The sequence below is a fragment of the Protopterus annectens genome, chromosome 1.part0 (assembly GCF_019279795.1).
Source record: "Protopterus annectens isolate FY-2018-M chromosome 1.part0, PAN1.0, whole genome shotgun sequence".
Lineage (NCBI taxonomy): Eukaryota > Metazoa > Chordata > Ceratodontiformes > Protopteridae > Protopterus > Protopterus annectens.
Genome location: NC_056725.1, coordinates 163,691,143 through 163,706,136, shown reverse-complemented (window position 1 = coordinate 163,706,136; position 14,994 = coordinate 163,691,143). Strand labels below are relative to the sequence as shown.

Genomic DNA, 14,994 nt, shown 5'->3' with positions numbered 1-14,994 from the left:
AGTCTCTTTAATTGATGGCAGGTGTGTATCCAAGAAGACAGAATGCTGTAATTAAATCAAAAGGTGCTTCAACAAAGTATTAGTTTAAGGGTGTGTGCACACAACAAAGTATTAGCCAGCTTATTTTACATTTTTTATTTGTTATATTTTTCTCCTAACAGATTTGTTTGTTTTTCAATTGAATTGTACAGGTTATAAGTCACATTAAAGGTGGGAAAAGTTTTGAAATGAATTATTGTGGTCTTATTTTTTTATATCACAAAACCTGGCATTTTAACAGAGGTGAGTACACTTTTTATATCCACTATATATGTTGTTGCATATCAAGCTGTGTTCAATAACTAGACAGATTAGTAAGATATAAAGTGTTCCTGTAATTTCTTGAATAGACATGCCCTTTAGAATAAGAATGACTGCTGATCCAAATGAGGCAGTAAGTAAAAAAAGTGTGATTTTTTTTAATTGCCAAAGTATGAATATTCCCCAGTAATAGTTCTGGCAGTAACTTGAACAACAATGAGTTTATATGATACTTCACTGTATCAAATGAAAACTTATCCAACAGTGGAAAATCCGTCAGTGATACGTGATGTCTAACTACCACTGCTTTGCAGATATTTGTACTTCATTAGCAATATGCAAATATGTGTATAAATATTGTCTTTATGCAAATATGAGAGGGACTGTCTGCTTAGTAGGTTCATAGGTAAGTACTAGGGTAACTGCCCTTGCAGACCACTATAAGCTTAGCCAGTTTCCCTTTTTGTGCTCGACATAACCTATCCAATTCAGTTACAGATATTCTATTCCCATCCCGTGGTCAATGATTATATATTACCCCTGATGAGAATAACTGTGATCATATCAAGATAATTTGAGGGGACCCATGCATGGGATAAAGCATTTAGGAGCTGCCTCTTTCCATTAGTACTACAGGGGGCAGTCGTGCAGTAAATTTTCTGTTTTGCATCCATAGATCTAATTTGCACTTGAATATTGACAGGAACAAACTTTATTTTATGTGGCTGAGGAGTCTGTTACATAGCAGTGGCATCCTCTGTGAGATACATCTCTCTCTCCAAACCATTTTGTTGATGTTGCAGAAGACATTTAGATCCTTAGACTGAGCATTCTTGATGACATCTGACTTCTTGATGTGCAGTAAATCCATCAGTAATGAGTCATAGGATGCCATGTATGTCAGACACTGGTCACCTCTTAGTAGTCTTAGGATACAGTGACAGGGGTCTGAGTCCATGTAGGACATGTTGTTTAAGCCTAGTATCCTTTTAGTAAGGTATCTTTGTGAGTGTTCTAGTTGTTGCATGTCCAGACAGATAAATGCCAAAGGGGGCATTATATTCAATGGCTGTCCTAATGAGGGCTGAGTATAGGGGGATACTGACATCCCTAGATCTAGGCACAATCCCTTGTTTTATAAGCTGTGCAATGATGGGAACAATGGACACATGTTGGTCAAAAGTCAGGTCACTCTTTATATAAGTAGTTCCGAAATCCCGAGCAATTGGGTCAGCTCTTAGAGGCTTGCTGTCAATATGGTAATTCCCTGGGATACATGATTTCCCTATGGATACAATAATGCATTTTTTGGCATTTAGTTTCATTCCATGATTTTCGCATCAGTAATTTACGTAGGACAAACATTATTGCAGGACGGCTATGGCATTTGGGGATTCAATGACTGCTCCTAGCTTGCAGTCATCTGTGAACTTAGTCAGCCAGAGCCCTTCGACACTGGGTTTTATTTCAGAAAAGTAGATGCTAAACATAACAGGTCCCAGCAGAGAACCGTAGGGGACTCCAATGATGACTGGTCTGTTTGTGGAGGTAACTTCCCCTGTTTTATCTGCATCCTATCAGTGAGCCAGCTGGCAATCCAGTAGATGACATAGGGGCTTATTTCCATTTTATTTAGCTTTTCTACTATGCCTCAGTAGGGGAACTGTGTCAAAAGCTTTGGTCAAGTTGAGGTATGAGCTGTGTACCATTTTGCCTTCATCCATAGCTTTGATGACCTTTTCAAAAAAATCCAGCAGACTGAATGAGCATGACTTTCCCTTGATGAATCCAAATTGAGATGGGCCCAGAGTTTAGACCTAAGTCCTGATTGATTACTTCCATGATAAGTCTTTTCAAGTCTGTGCATATGAAGCTGGTCAGACTTAAGGGTTTGCTATTGTCGGGATCTGTGGAAGGTCCTCACTTATACAGGGGAATGACTGTATCTGTTCTACATTTGACTGGTACAAAACTTGTACACAGTATGAGATTGAACAGTGTTGTTAGGGGGTGTGGTTAACTCATGATTTAAGCTATTTAAGATGCATCCAGGGATATTGTCAGGACCTATTGATGCAGTATTTGTAGTTTTTGGTAGCACTTTTAAGACTTGGTCTTGTGTGATAGCTGGAGGAAGCCAGTTTCAGGTATATCTTGAGGGACAGACTGAGGGGAGAAAGGGGTAAAGTTATAGCTAATTTTATCAGCCAGTAGGTCCGCTATATCTTCAATGTCAGTGTAGGTAGCATCAATCACAATCAGCTCAACCTATTGCTGCATTGTGCTTCTGAAATTATGAACATAACTAAAAAATGCCTTGTGGCTGTCTTTGGCTTTGGCTTGTGTAGATATTTTAGCTTCAAACTTGACTTTGGTGGATTTAATTAAGCTCCTGAGATGTTTATTTCAGTGACAGTAGAGCTTGTAATTCATAGGCATAAATCAAATGAGCAAAGCGTCTGAGCTCTGTTTGATACCGTAGCAGAGGCCTCTAACTTATGGAAACTCAAACTTGTCTAAAATACAACATGTCACTATTACAGGATTAGGAGGAAAAAAGACTGAAGCTGTTCCAACAGTACTTGAAATGAAAATAGGGCAGTTACCTAAAAAGAAATATTCTGTTTTGATTGTACCTATTCCAGAATATATAATCGGAATTGACATACTGAAAGGGTTGACTTTGAATCTTGCAGATGGCCAATACTGATTTGGCACAAAACTATACATTTCAGCTGTGTCTGTTGTGGTGGGACATGTTAAAATACCACGGGTAGAATTACCTTTGGCTACTAAGGTAGTGAGCATGAAACAATATCGCATTCCCGGAGGATATAGAGACAGGGGAGACTATTCAAAATTTAATGAATACAGGTGTTTTAAAAACAATCACTACTGCATGGAACAATCCGGTATGGCCCGTAAAGAAAAGTGATGGTTCACGGAGAAGGACGGTAGATTATCGCGAATTGAATAAACATACTCCTCCTCTAACAGCTGCAGTTCTGGATATTATCACATTGATTGGAAACATACAAAAACACGAGGGAACTTGGTATGCTGTAACTGACTTGGCAAATGCCTTTTTCATCATACCAATATCTGAGAAAATTTACAATCAGTTGTCATTTACTTGGCAAGGTAGTCAGTATACTTTTACAAGATTACCTCAGGGTTACCTACATAGCCCAAGCATATGTCACATGGTAGTGGCTGAACATCTTGATGAAATGCAAGTTCCAAAGGATATACAAATATCTCATTACATAGATTACATTTTGATAAAGGAATCAGATGAAAAGACAGTGCAGGAACAACTGCAAAAAGTAAGTGAACGCATGACATTGAAGGGGTGTGGAATTAATCCCGCTAAAATCCAAGGACTGTCTCAAACTGTCAGGTTTCTGGGTATCCAGTGGCATCATGGGCAGAGAGAGATTTTACCAAAAACTAGGCAAAAGATTTTAGAATTCTGAACTCCTCAAAGTAAGAGAGAGGCACAACAATTCATTTAATTGTTTGGATTTTGGAGGCAACATATCTCTAATTTGAGTCAAATACTTTCTCCTTTGTACAAAATAACAAGAAAATGTATGAATTCAGCTAGGGAGATGAACAACAGCAGGCATTTATAAGGGCTAAGCAAGCTATACCACAGTCTCTTGATTTATGGCAATGCAAAAAGGTGAAGTAGAGTTGCATGTGTCAGTTATGATCAATATGCTAACTGGAGCTTATGGCAAAAGTAAGGTGCAAAGCGAGTACCTTTGGGATTTTGGATTAGAAAATTACCTGAAGCTGGGAGTAGGTATACTCCCTTTGAAAAACAGCTGTTAACATGATACTAGGCTCTTGTAGATAATAAACAAATGACTGCAGGACATACTATAGCGTAGAGACCTGAAATTCCCATTATGCAATGGGTAATGAGTAGCACCCAAAACACACAGAATAGGACACACACACAAGAAGCCAGTGTAATTAAATGGAAATGGTACATTCAGGATAGGGCTAAAACAGGTGCAGGAAGGGTGGCTATGTTACATGAGAAAATAGCTCAGATACCTGTGACTGATGAATCACAATCACAATTGTCACATGGAACACTTTAGTGGTTGAATCTCTGGTTAAATGGGGACAACCTTTTGCTCAATTATTACTGCAGCAAAGGCAACATATGCCTGGCTTACTGGTGGATCAGCAAAATATGTAGGAAACAAAATGTATTGGAAAGCTGTGTCTTACAATCCTACCACTAAAAAGTTCTTAACCACCACAGGTGATGGTAAGAGTAGCCATTATGTAGAACTATATTCAGTGTTTCAAGCTTTAAGACAGGAAACACAAGGAACATGTCATATTTACACTGATTCTTGGTCTGTAGCAAATGGTTTAGCTACATGGTTGCCTACATGGCAAAATAATAACTGGAATATACATTCAAAAGAGGTGTGGGGAAAGGAATTATGACAGTAAATATGGGAAATGCTGTCTCGAAGCACTGTTACTGCGTATCATGTAGATGCTTCCTTGCACAACTGATTCTCTACAATGATGGTTTAATTTTATTACAGACGAGCAAACCAAAACTGCTGACACAGAGGTTGACAAGGATACTGACAAGAATACATCAGAGCAGTTTGGCAAGGCAAAGTGGGCTCATCAGAAGTGTGGACATTTGGGAGAAAAGGCCACTTACAAGTGGGCACAAACAAGAGTATTCTGATTTCTATGGATGTAATTAAGACTGTTATTCTAGAGTGCTCTATATGTCAGCATACATAACATAGACCGATATCATACATTGTACAGGGGCACTTGGACAGAGGCAAGCTACCTGGTCAAATCTGGCAGCTTGATTACATGGGACCATTACCCTTTAGTAAAGGATGTCAATATGTATGTACAGCAGTAGATACATATTCAGAATATTTACTAGCCTATTCATGTAAAAGATCTACGCAGGAAATCACCTTGAAAATAATTGACTTGATCACTTTGTACTATGGCATTTCAAACTGACAATATTTCACATTTTAAGGGAAAAATGGTATAGGATTACAGTAAACAGCACAACACTGAATGGATGTTTCACATCCCTTATTACCCACAAGCGGCAGGTTTGACTGAGTGAATGAATGGATTGTTAAAAGATTGATTAAGAAAGTTGTGAAGTGATTCCCTACAAAATTGGAGAGGCAATTTGAACATGGCTCTGCAAATTTTAAACAACAGAACAACTGCCGAAACTGAGACTCCTCTAACAAGGATATTGTCATTGCAGATCAAACCTTATGTAGCTACCAATACCAGTATGTACTGGAAAATGAAAGAGGGGTGCTCTGGCTCCATTTAGAGCAACTCCAGAAGCAACAGGTTTAGATTTGCAAGGTTAAAACTCAGAGACACTCACTTGATTGAAACAGGAACAGGAGTTCAAATACCTCCTGACATTGTGGTTTGATAGGGCCCCAGTCAGAACTAGCTTTAAAAGGTATACAGATTGTGGGAGGTGTCACTGATGCTAATTACCAAGGTGAAATCATAGTGATATTAATAAACAGTGGCACTTCAGACTTGCTAATACAAAAGGGGGAGAGAGTGGCTCAACTTCCCATAATACCAGTGTATGGTGGGTCTGTGGTAAAGGGAACAGCTCCCACCATGGTGACAGTTAGAGGAGATAAGGGATTTGGATCCACAAACATAAATAATGGTGCAAAAATTTGGATCCAATCACCAAATAAATTACCTGAGCCAGATGAAGATGTTGCTACAGGAAAAGATAACACCATTCTAATAATAAGACTAGGCAGGAAAAATGGGAATATGTACCTACAAACAAATACTATCTACGAGAATAAATATTGCCTTTTTGTGATTTCAGATTTCATTGAAATGTATAGTAGTCATTGTACTATGTAGAGTCCATCTGTTTGAATCCGTAATACCAGTTGTGAAAGTACAGAAACTTAATACTACAACAATACAGTGGGAAGGATTAACAGTACAAGAAACAGAACACAGATGAATTTTACATATCCAGCTAATGAAGGTTGTGGCATTGCAAATATGAAAATTACAGTATTTGGAGAGCATGGAAAGGGCATGTGTATCTTCAATTATTAAAAGAAGGAGAAGTTACAACTGAAGTAACAAAACATATCTAAAATGCTGTAATCTGGATATTAATTGTAATAGAAATTATGAAGCTACATATAATTGTTGTAAAATGATACAGACATTTTTAATTTTACTATGTATCTACAAAATATTACAGAATTATTTTACATGAGCAGTTCTGAAATTAGTAATAGGAATTCATGGGCTTCAGTTATAACTATACTAAACAATAATCCTACAGTACATTTGATCAAATAGTAAAAATTCTTTCAACATGTAAATATGTAGGGCAAGAATATCAAAAGTCTGTACTGCATTTTAATATTACTTTCCCAAGCACTGAAACATGTAGAAGACAGTGAGCTTGGTATGACACCCTGTTAGGAGGCACAGGAACTGGGATAGGAACCTTGAATGCAATTGATGTTGAAGTCTTAGCTAATAAATTGAAAACTACTAGTCAGGATAGCTTTCAGATTGTCCATTTACAGGCTCAGCGGAACCCCACTGTGGCACACTCAAAACCAGACAGTTAACTATGGAAAAGAATTTCTGTCACAGTTCAATTATTCATTCATCATCATCTTCTTTCAGCTGTTCCCGTTAGGGGTCGCCACAGCAGATCACCTGTTTCCATTTCTTCCTGTCCTCTGCATCTTGCTCTGTCACACCAACCACCTGCATGTCCTCTCACCACATCCATAAACCTTATCTTAGGCCTTCCTCTTTTCCTGTTACCTGGTAGCTTCATCCTTAGCATCTTTTTCCCAATATACTCAGCATCCCTCCTCAGCACATGTCCAAACCAACGTAATCGTGCCTCTCTGGCTTTGTCTCCAAACCTTCCAACCTGGGCTGAACCTCTAATATACTTATTCCTAATCCTGTCCACCCTCGTCATACCCAGTGCAAATCTTAACATCTTTAATTCTGCCACATCCAGCTCAAACTCCTGCCTTTTTGTCAATGCCACTGTCTCCAACCCATATAACATAGCTGGTCTCACTACCCTCTTGTAGATCTTCCCTTTCACTCTTACAGGTACTCGTCTGTCACAAATCACTCCTGACACTCTTCTCCACCCACTCCATCCTGCCCGTACTCTCTTCTTCACCTCTCTTCCACACTTTGACCCCAAGTATTTAAACTCATTCACCTTCGCCACCTCTACTCCTTGCATCCTCACCATTCCTCTAGCCTCTCTCTCATTCACACACATATATTCTGTCTTAGTCCTGCTGACCTTCATTCCTCTTCTCTCTAGAGCATATCTCCATCTCTCCAGGGTCTCCTCCGCCTGTTCCCTACTCTCACTACAGATCACAATGTCATCTGCAACCATCATAGTCCACGGGTACTCCTGTCTGATCTCATCTGTCAACCTGTCCATCACCACTGCAAATAAGAAAGGGTTCAGAGCTGATCCTTGATGTAACCCCACCACCACCTTAAACGCATCAGTCACTCCCACCGCAGACCTCACCGCTGTCACACAACCCTCATACATATCCTGTACCACTCTTACATACTTCTCTGACACTCCTGACTTCCTCATACAATACCACAACTCCTCTCTAGGCACCGTGTCATATGCTTTCTCTAAGTCTACAAAAACACAATGCAACTCCTTCTGACATTCTCTGTACTTCTCCATCAACACTCTCAGAGCAAACATCGCATCTGTAGTGCTCTTTCCTGGCATGAAACCATACTGCTGATCACTAATCATCACGTCCCTTCTTAACCTAGCTTCCACTACTCTTTCCCATAACTTCATGCTGTGACTGATCAATTTAATCCCTCTGCAGTTACTACAGCTCTGCACATCACCCTTATTCTTAAAAATCGGTACCAAAACATTTTTTCTCCATTCCTCAGGCATCCTCTCACTTTCCAAGATTTCATTAAACAATCTGGTTAAAAACTCCACTGCCATTTCACCTAAACACCTCCAGGCTTCCACAGGTATGTCATCTGGGCCAACAGCCTTTCCATTCTTCATTCTCTTCATAGCTATCCTTACTTCCTCCTTGCTAATCCATTGTACTTCATGATTCACTATCCCTACATCATCCATTTAAATTTTAAAGCAAATATAATTCAGTTTGTAAACTGGACATAATGTAATCTATGAACTATGTATATGCAGATACACAGGAATTCTGTTCAAATTAAATTATTAATAATGAATATGTTTGGTGACAACTGTTTCACAAATGGATTCCTAAAAATAATTATCTCCTAATAAAACAAACTGTACTGATAAAATATTGTATTGGACAGATATTTCATTATAATGTTACTAATACTAGAATAATGTGTGAATTTTTGCTATTACCTTTAGTATTTGGACCTCCTATATATCCTTTTCAATTCTGGCTACAAGTGGAAGGAAATTATATAGATTTCTCTAACACAGCGCACAGGCTGGAACATTGCACCAATACTAAGAATGGACTAATCTGTGGACAACATTCTCCTCTGGTACATGAACAATGTTTTCTTCAGCATTCAATTAACATATGTAAATAGACTATACTGCTTTCCACTTTTGAAATGTTTACTGAAGTTGCTCTGCAATTCATATATTTAGTAACTAATCAATCATGGTTATATAATCTTGCTCATCCTTTTGTAGGATGCTTAAGTAATGTTGTACATTTGATTTGGAATAATGAAACTTGTGTATTTACTCCTGAGATTCATATTGGAATATCTTTTCTCTGACTGCCAGAAGCTCTGTATTATCCCAACCTCACATTTTCACTGCATTCTTTGTATACAGTAATTAATAATACTCATCGGTTACAAAAACATTTACAGATTGTAAATCACAGTATATTGCAAAATGAAATGAACAGTACAATTGTGGGTGATAAATTGATTCATTTAGCAAGAAAGACTGAATCAGATACAGCATATAACTAGTGGGGTACGTTCACTGGATGGTCATCATCAGGGACCAAACTGTTAAACTGGATAATACACACCATATTAATAATATTACTAATACTAGTTTTATTAACTATTTGGAATTGCTATTTAACATATCATATAATCCAAAAGGCTTCTCAAGTATTATTAGTTTCCTATACCTAAGTCAGTAGTCAAAGGACTGAATGTGATATGAATGTGATACTAAAGTTACACCTTGAGTGTAAGTGAGTTGACTGCTGACTTGGTATGGTAAAACTGAAATAGTAAAGGGTTAATATTCTTTATTCTGTATTTTCCTCTATTTTTTTCTATGTAACTATGGCAATGAGGCTACTTTATGACTTGTTTTTCACATTCCTTCTTGTTTTTGAGACTACTTTATGACTTGTTTTTCACATTCCTTCTTGTTTTTGAGACTACTTTACGACTTGTTTTTTTACATTCCTTCTTGTTTTTGCACAAGCTCCATGACCCTGAGATCTGGCAAATAACTTGTTTTGCACATTACTTGATGTTTTCAGGTAACCACAGGAACTAAGAGGCTTACTTGGAGCATTCCTGGGCATCCAGCCAATGCCTATGTTTTTGTTTTAACATAATCTTTGCTACCCTGTGTGTGTCAATACACACATAGCCTTTAAAAGATGGGACTTTCTGCTCAAACAGAAGCCTCACCTGTGGAGTGGATGCACTGGCCTGAACGTTCCCGATAGAGACTGCTGCCTGACTGAAAGGGGGCTTCTCAGTCAAAGTGTTGACAAGGATGAAGCTTTTAACTTTATCAGTGATGTATTAATTCAGTTATTTCTTGATATATTATGATGAATTGCTTTAAGTTATACTATGTTGTTTTATATGTATTGTCTTACTGTAATAAAGTGACTACTGCCTGACTTCTTTGTCTTGATCATTTCTGATCTTGCTAAACTTAAACTCATAAGACAATACAAGGTTGTGAAGTGACAACATTTTGAACTTGGGAACTATCACAAGCAGCTTTAGGAAAGAAAGATCCAGAACTGGTCTTCAACCATTTTCTTTGTCACTAAAAATGTCCTTGAATAAAACGTTTCCTCACATGAGAAGAAGGAACTGGTTCTATTACTCCCTGGGACAGAACAGGTGGAAATAAAAGAGTCTGGTCAAGTGTCTGAGGAATTACCACCTGGAAAGGGTGGATTTCCTCCCACTACTATTTGTAATCTTGATGAATGATCTTTAGAACCCATTTGTCTAAAACTATCTGTTGTCAAAGGGAAAAGTGGAGATTCAGACATTGTGAAATGGAAAAGGGACTGCCAGTGCTTTTGGGACACGTTCCCCTAAATAACTTGTTGGACTGTCCTTGGTTGTGGGGGATTCCTGAACTCCTTTTGCCACCCCTCACCATTTCTTCTTAAATGTCTGTTTACCCACATTTTAGTGGGATTGGCCATTTTGTTTGGTGCTGAAATTGGATGAAGTGTTAGAGAATCCCTTAGACATTTTGAAAAAGGAGGGCTAATGAATCTTAGAGATTCCCTGTATCAACTTCTCCCTTTTATCTCACTTTTTGATAGTTTCTGCAGCAAAGGAACCAAAACAAAATTTCTATGCAAATGAGAACTGAAAGTTTCATTTTTCACATCATCTGGGAAGTTCTGAGAATGCAGCCAGGCAAACCTCCTCAAAACAGTACCAGTTGCCACAGCCCTGGAAGAAGTATTAGGTCAGTCATACACACACTGTAAGCAATGAGTTATGACCTGTAAAATGGAAGACACTAAATTATTTAAAGCAGATTTTTACTCACAAGAAGAAACTGCAAACAAAACATTACTCATACTTTCAAAATTAGTCAGAATAACTATCATATGAGCATGACAATTCAGAATTCTGAAAATCAAAGTTGCAGAAGCATATAATTTTTTCCCCATACATATCACTAATCTTCCTAGTCTTGTCAGAAAGAATAGAATTGGAATTAAACAAAAGTTATGTACTTACCATAATGTTAGATCCATGCTGTCTGATTTTCATCTGGTTCAAACATATGGGTTGTCGGATCTGACCAGATCAGACCTTGGCACTGACTCTGAAGCTTCTTTGGATCCAGAGCTCTGACTCTTCCCCTATCCATAATTCCTTGGATTCTGACTTAGTTACTCAGATAGAGTTTGCCCCCTCCCCCACACCTTCCAGAAACTGGAAAATGCTCTATAATGGACGTCCATGGATAAATATCCCAAGTTGGACAGAAAAAGGAGTACAGTCTGACATGACTCTGGGCAGACAAGGAATTACTCAATCTCAAAGTCACAGGTGACAATCTAGATGGGGTAGGAGAGAGGGGGTTTGAACCAGACAAAAATCAGACAACATGGATCTAATGTTATAATACATGTATAACTTTCATATCCAATGTTGTTTATTTTCATGCATTTCAAACATATGGGACAGATTTCCAAGCTGTCAAACTGGGTGATATCAAATAAGAACTTTCCAGAGTATGGTAGAACCAAAGGAGAAACATGACCTGAATTGTACATTGAGTTTAAACAGCCTGAAGTTTGAAGCTGTGGATGACAACTGCTTGGATACTTAACTATTTTCAGTTCATCATATTCTAGTGAAGTGTACATCCTGTCAGCTTCACTTTTTAAGCGATTAATAAATTGTGTTTTAACAGTCTGAAGCCTGAAGCTGTGGATGACACCTAAGGTCTTTTTTCTCTGAATTGTACATCCAGTTTATTGTCAGGCACAAAGTGTGCACTATAGACCAAGTGGCTGCAGCACACATGTCATCAATGGATAGTTCCCTACTGAAGACTGCTGAGGTACAGATTGACGTAGTTGAATGAGCCTTTGGTTTACCTAAATTCTTCTTATGATGGACAAAAGAGGACAGCCATCTCAACAAAGTAAACTTTGCCATTCCTCTCCCAAACTTTAGTCTTGAAAATGAAATGAACATTGATCATCTTTTCAGAAATGTTTTGTTCTGTAGATATAGAATTTGAGTTGTCAGTGGGTATCTAATATATGTAGCAAGTATTCTCCTTTGTTTAAATATCTGGGAAAAAAGACTGGTAAATTTATGGACTAATTTAGGTTTACTTCTGATGCCACCTTAGGAATAAAGAACCCATTAGTTCTAAGGAAGTCTCTACCCTTGAGAAAAACTAAATACAGAGGTTTACATGAGAGTGCCTAGAACTCTGAAATTTTTCTGGCTGATGTTTTAGGTTTGCCATGCTTGCAGGATCAAATGGAGACCAAGAAACAAGCTTGTAGCATAATGGTGATGTCCCATGGAAGGATAGGGTCTCAAATGGGAGGTCTTAGTAGAAAGGTACCTTTCAAGAAAGCTTTTTAATAATTTTAAGTGAGGCTATAGGAATGTCTTTACATCCAACATGAAAATTTGAAATAGCTGCTCTCTGGACCTTGATGGTGGAAAAGCCTGACCTTTTATTAAAGAGTTCAGATAAGAATTTTAGTATGGATGGAAGAGGTGCTGAAAAAAGGGTCACGTCCTTTAGATAGATCCCAAATAGTAAATCTCTTCCAATTGCTCTGGTATACATTTCTGGTGAATGTTTTTTGAGAAGTAGAAAAAATATTGATTACTACAGGGGGAACCCCCTGGCATCTTCATGTACTTCTGGTCGGAGCAAGCAGTCCGGATGCATGAATGAGAAGGTTTGGATATTGATCCAACATACATGGGGGATGTACTAGTACAGGCCATAGGTAGGGGAACCATGTCTGTCGGGGCCAGAAATAGGCAATGTGGATCACCCAGCCTTGCAATGTCTTGCTTTCTTATGAATTTGTTCATTAGGGACCATTATCCCACCATAGTGCCCTCCCTAAACCCGTTGAAAGACGTGTCTGTGGTTGCTACTGCTACCAGTGAATTTGACTGGAAAGGATGCTCCTTGGTTACTGTGGTTCTGCACACCAAAAATTTCCAAATCACTTTCAGTCTTCTTTGTGGTTGTACTTTGTACCCACTACTGTGGGACCCTAGAGTTGGTATCTATAAAATAGGGGTATGTGGGGTCTGCCCCCCACATGGGAAATGCAAAGGGCTTGCCATCTGCAAAAAAGAAAAAAAAATCAAAAAATGTTGTTTTATGTTTACAGAAAGTCTTTTTCTTCTGTTTTTCCTACCATATAGCATGCTATTTAAATGAACTTTGTAGGATGATACAAATCTACTGGGCTATGGGAAGGATAATAGTTAGCAGGGATAGCAAGAATAAAGAAATGTACTGAAAAAAATGTCATCACTCCTTTTGGGCATTTGACTTGCTATGCACAAGATGCCTTTCATCACTAAATGTAGCAATTAATGTCCTGGCAATCTATAATATTTCTGGAACTTAAAAACATTTCCAGTGTTTCTTAAGTGATTATTTTGTTGCCAAGAAATATCTTTTTATAGTTTTATCAGTACAGTAAAAAGTGGTAAATCACTAAGTAGTTTACTACACTGATAGAAAACAAAAAAAAAATTACAAAGTAGTTAGACACTATTTTTGTTGGCATCAAATTGTTTGTACCTGGCGTGAACATTTACGTAAAGCAAAACAGGAAAACTATTGCTGAATGTACTATCATATTCCTGAAATGGATGTCATTAATAAAAACTGTTAGCTGCCTATAGTGCATAGGTATTTATATGAGAAAGGGAGGACCTTGGTATTTTAAGCTGCACTTTGCTTACTTGCAATCTCAACTACTTCCCAAATAAAATGTTGCAGATTGCTAATCAACTGCAGAAATAAAACATCTATTTTTTTTTTCTTTTAAATATGCTGAGTATACTACAGCCATATAAACTTTTGAAATCAATTACTATGAATTATTCACCATTATATACTGAAGGTATTCAAAAGACCTTCAGAAAGATCTGTAAAATACATTTTATAATAAACAGTTGCACAAACAGCCCCCCTTCCCTTTCCATACCTGAATTAAAGTTAACAGTCTACATCTAAACAAAAAACTAACAAAACCACAGTGGATGGAAAAACTGCATAGACAGATTACAAAAATACTGCTACGAGTACAACACTACACCAAAAATTAAGAAATACCTTTGAACCCTGGAGGGAGGTGCAAAGACTCCATGTTTGGGATGGCAGAAAAAGTATCGTACACCAAACACTGAACCATCATGCTTTCCTGTTGGATTATCCAGCTCAATGCCAAACCAGTAACCTGACAATGAAAGAACACATATGCTGTTAGCATCAAAATAAATGACAGTTGTGAAGATACGTTTATCAACTTTATAATGCACAATGACTTCTCATTCAAAAGCTTTTTTTTTATTTACATTGTCATTTCCAACATGGTCCCTAGTTGTTAATTACCACTTAAAATATGGGAAAGCTTTTAATTTCAGAGAAAAAAACTATTAGCTGCATATACAATAGTTTTTTTAAGAAAATAATCATCAATTTATTGTTCAATGACACATCTGAAAAATCAAAATACTAACCTAATCTGATCTAATACAACTTTGGGAGTTTCTTTAATACTTTAAACTTCACATTTCTACTGTACAGGAAAGACTCACAATCATGGTGGTAAGTATAACCAATTTGGGAGGAAAGCTGAGTTGTTAAGGGAAGCTTTTTTT

At 37.7% G+C, this 14,994-nt stretch overlaps 1 protein-coding gene across 2 annotated transcripts in view; it reads right to left on the bottom strand.

Annotated features, from left to right (window-relative positions):
- The window catches only part of CLIP3 (CAP-Gly domain containing linker protein 3), a 1,549,977-nt gene that overhangs the window by 251,032 nt on the left and 1,283,951 nt on the right, over positions 1-14,994 (bottom strand). For both annotated transcript variants that reach the window (XM_044055010.1, XM_044054942.1), the window contains exon 11: positions 14,447-14,570. In XM_044055010.1, the coding sequence (XP_043910945.1) occupies positions 14,447-14,570 (124 nt within the window). The remainder of the gene's footprint in view (positions 1-14,446; positions 14,571-14,994) is intronic.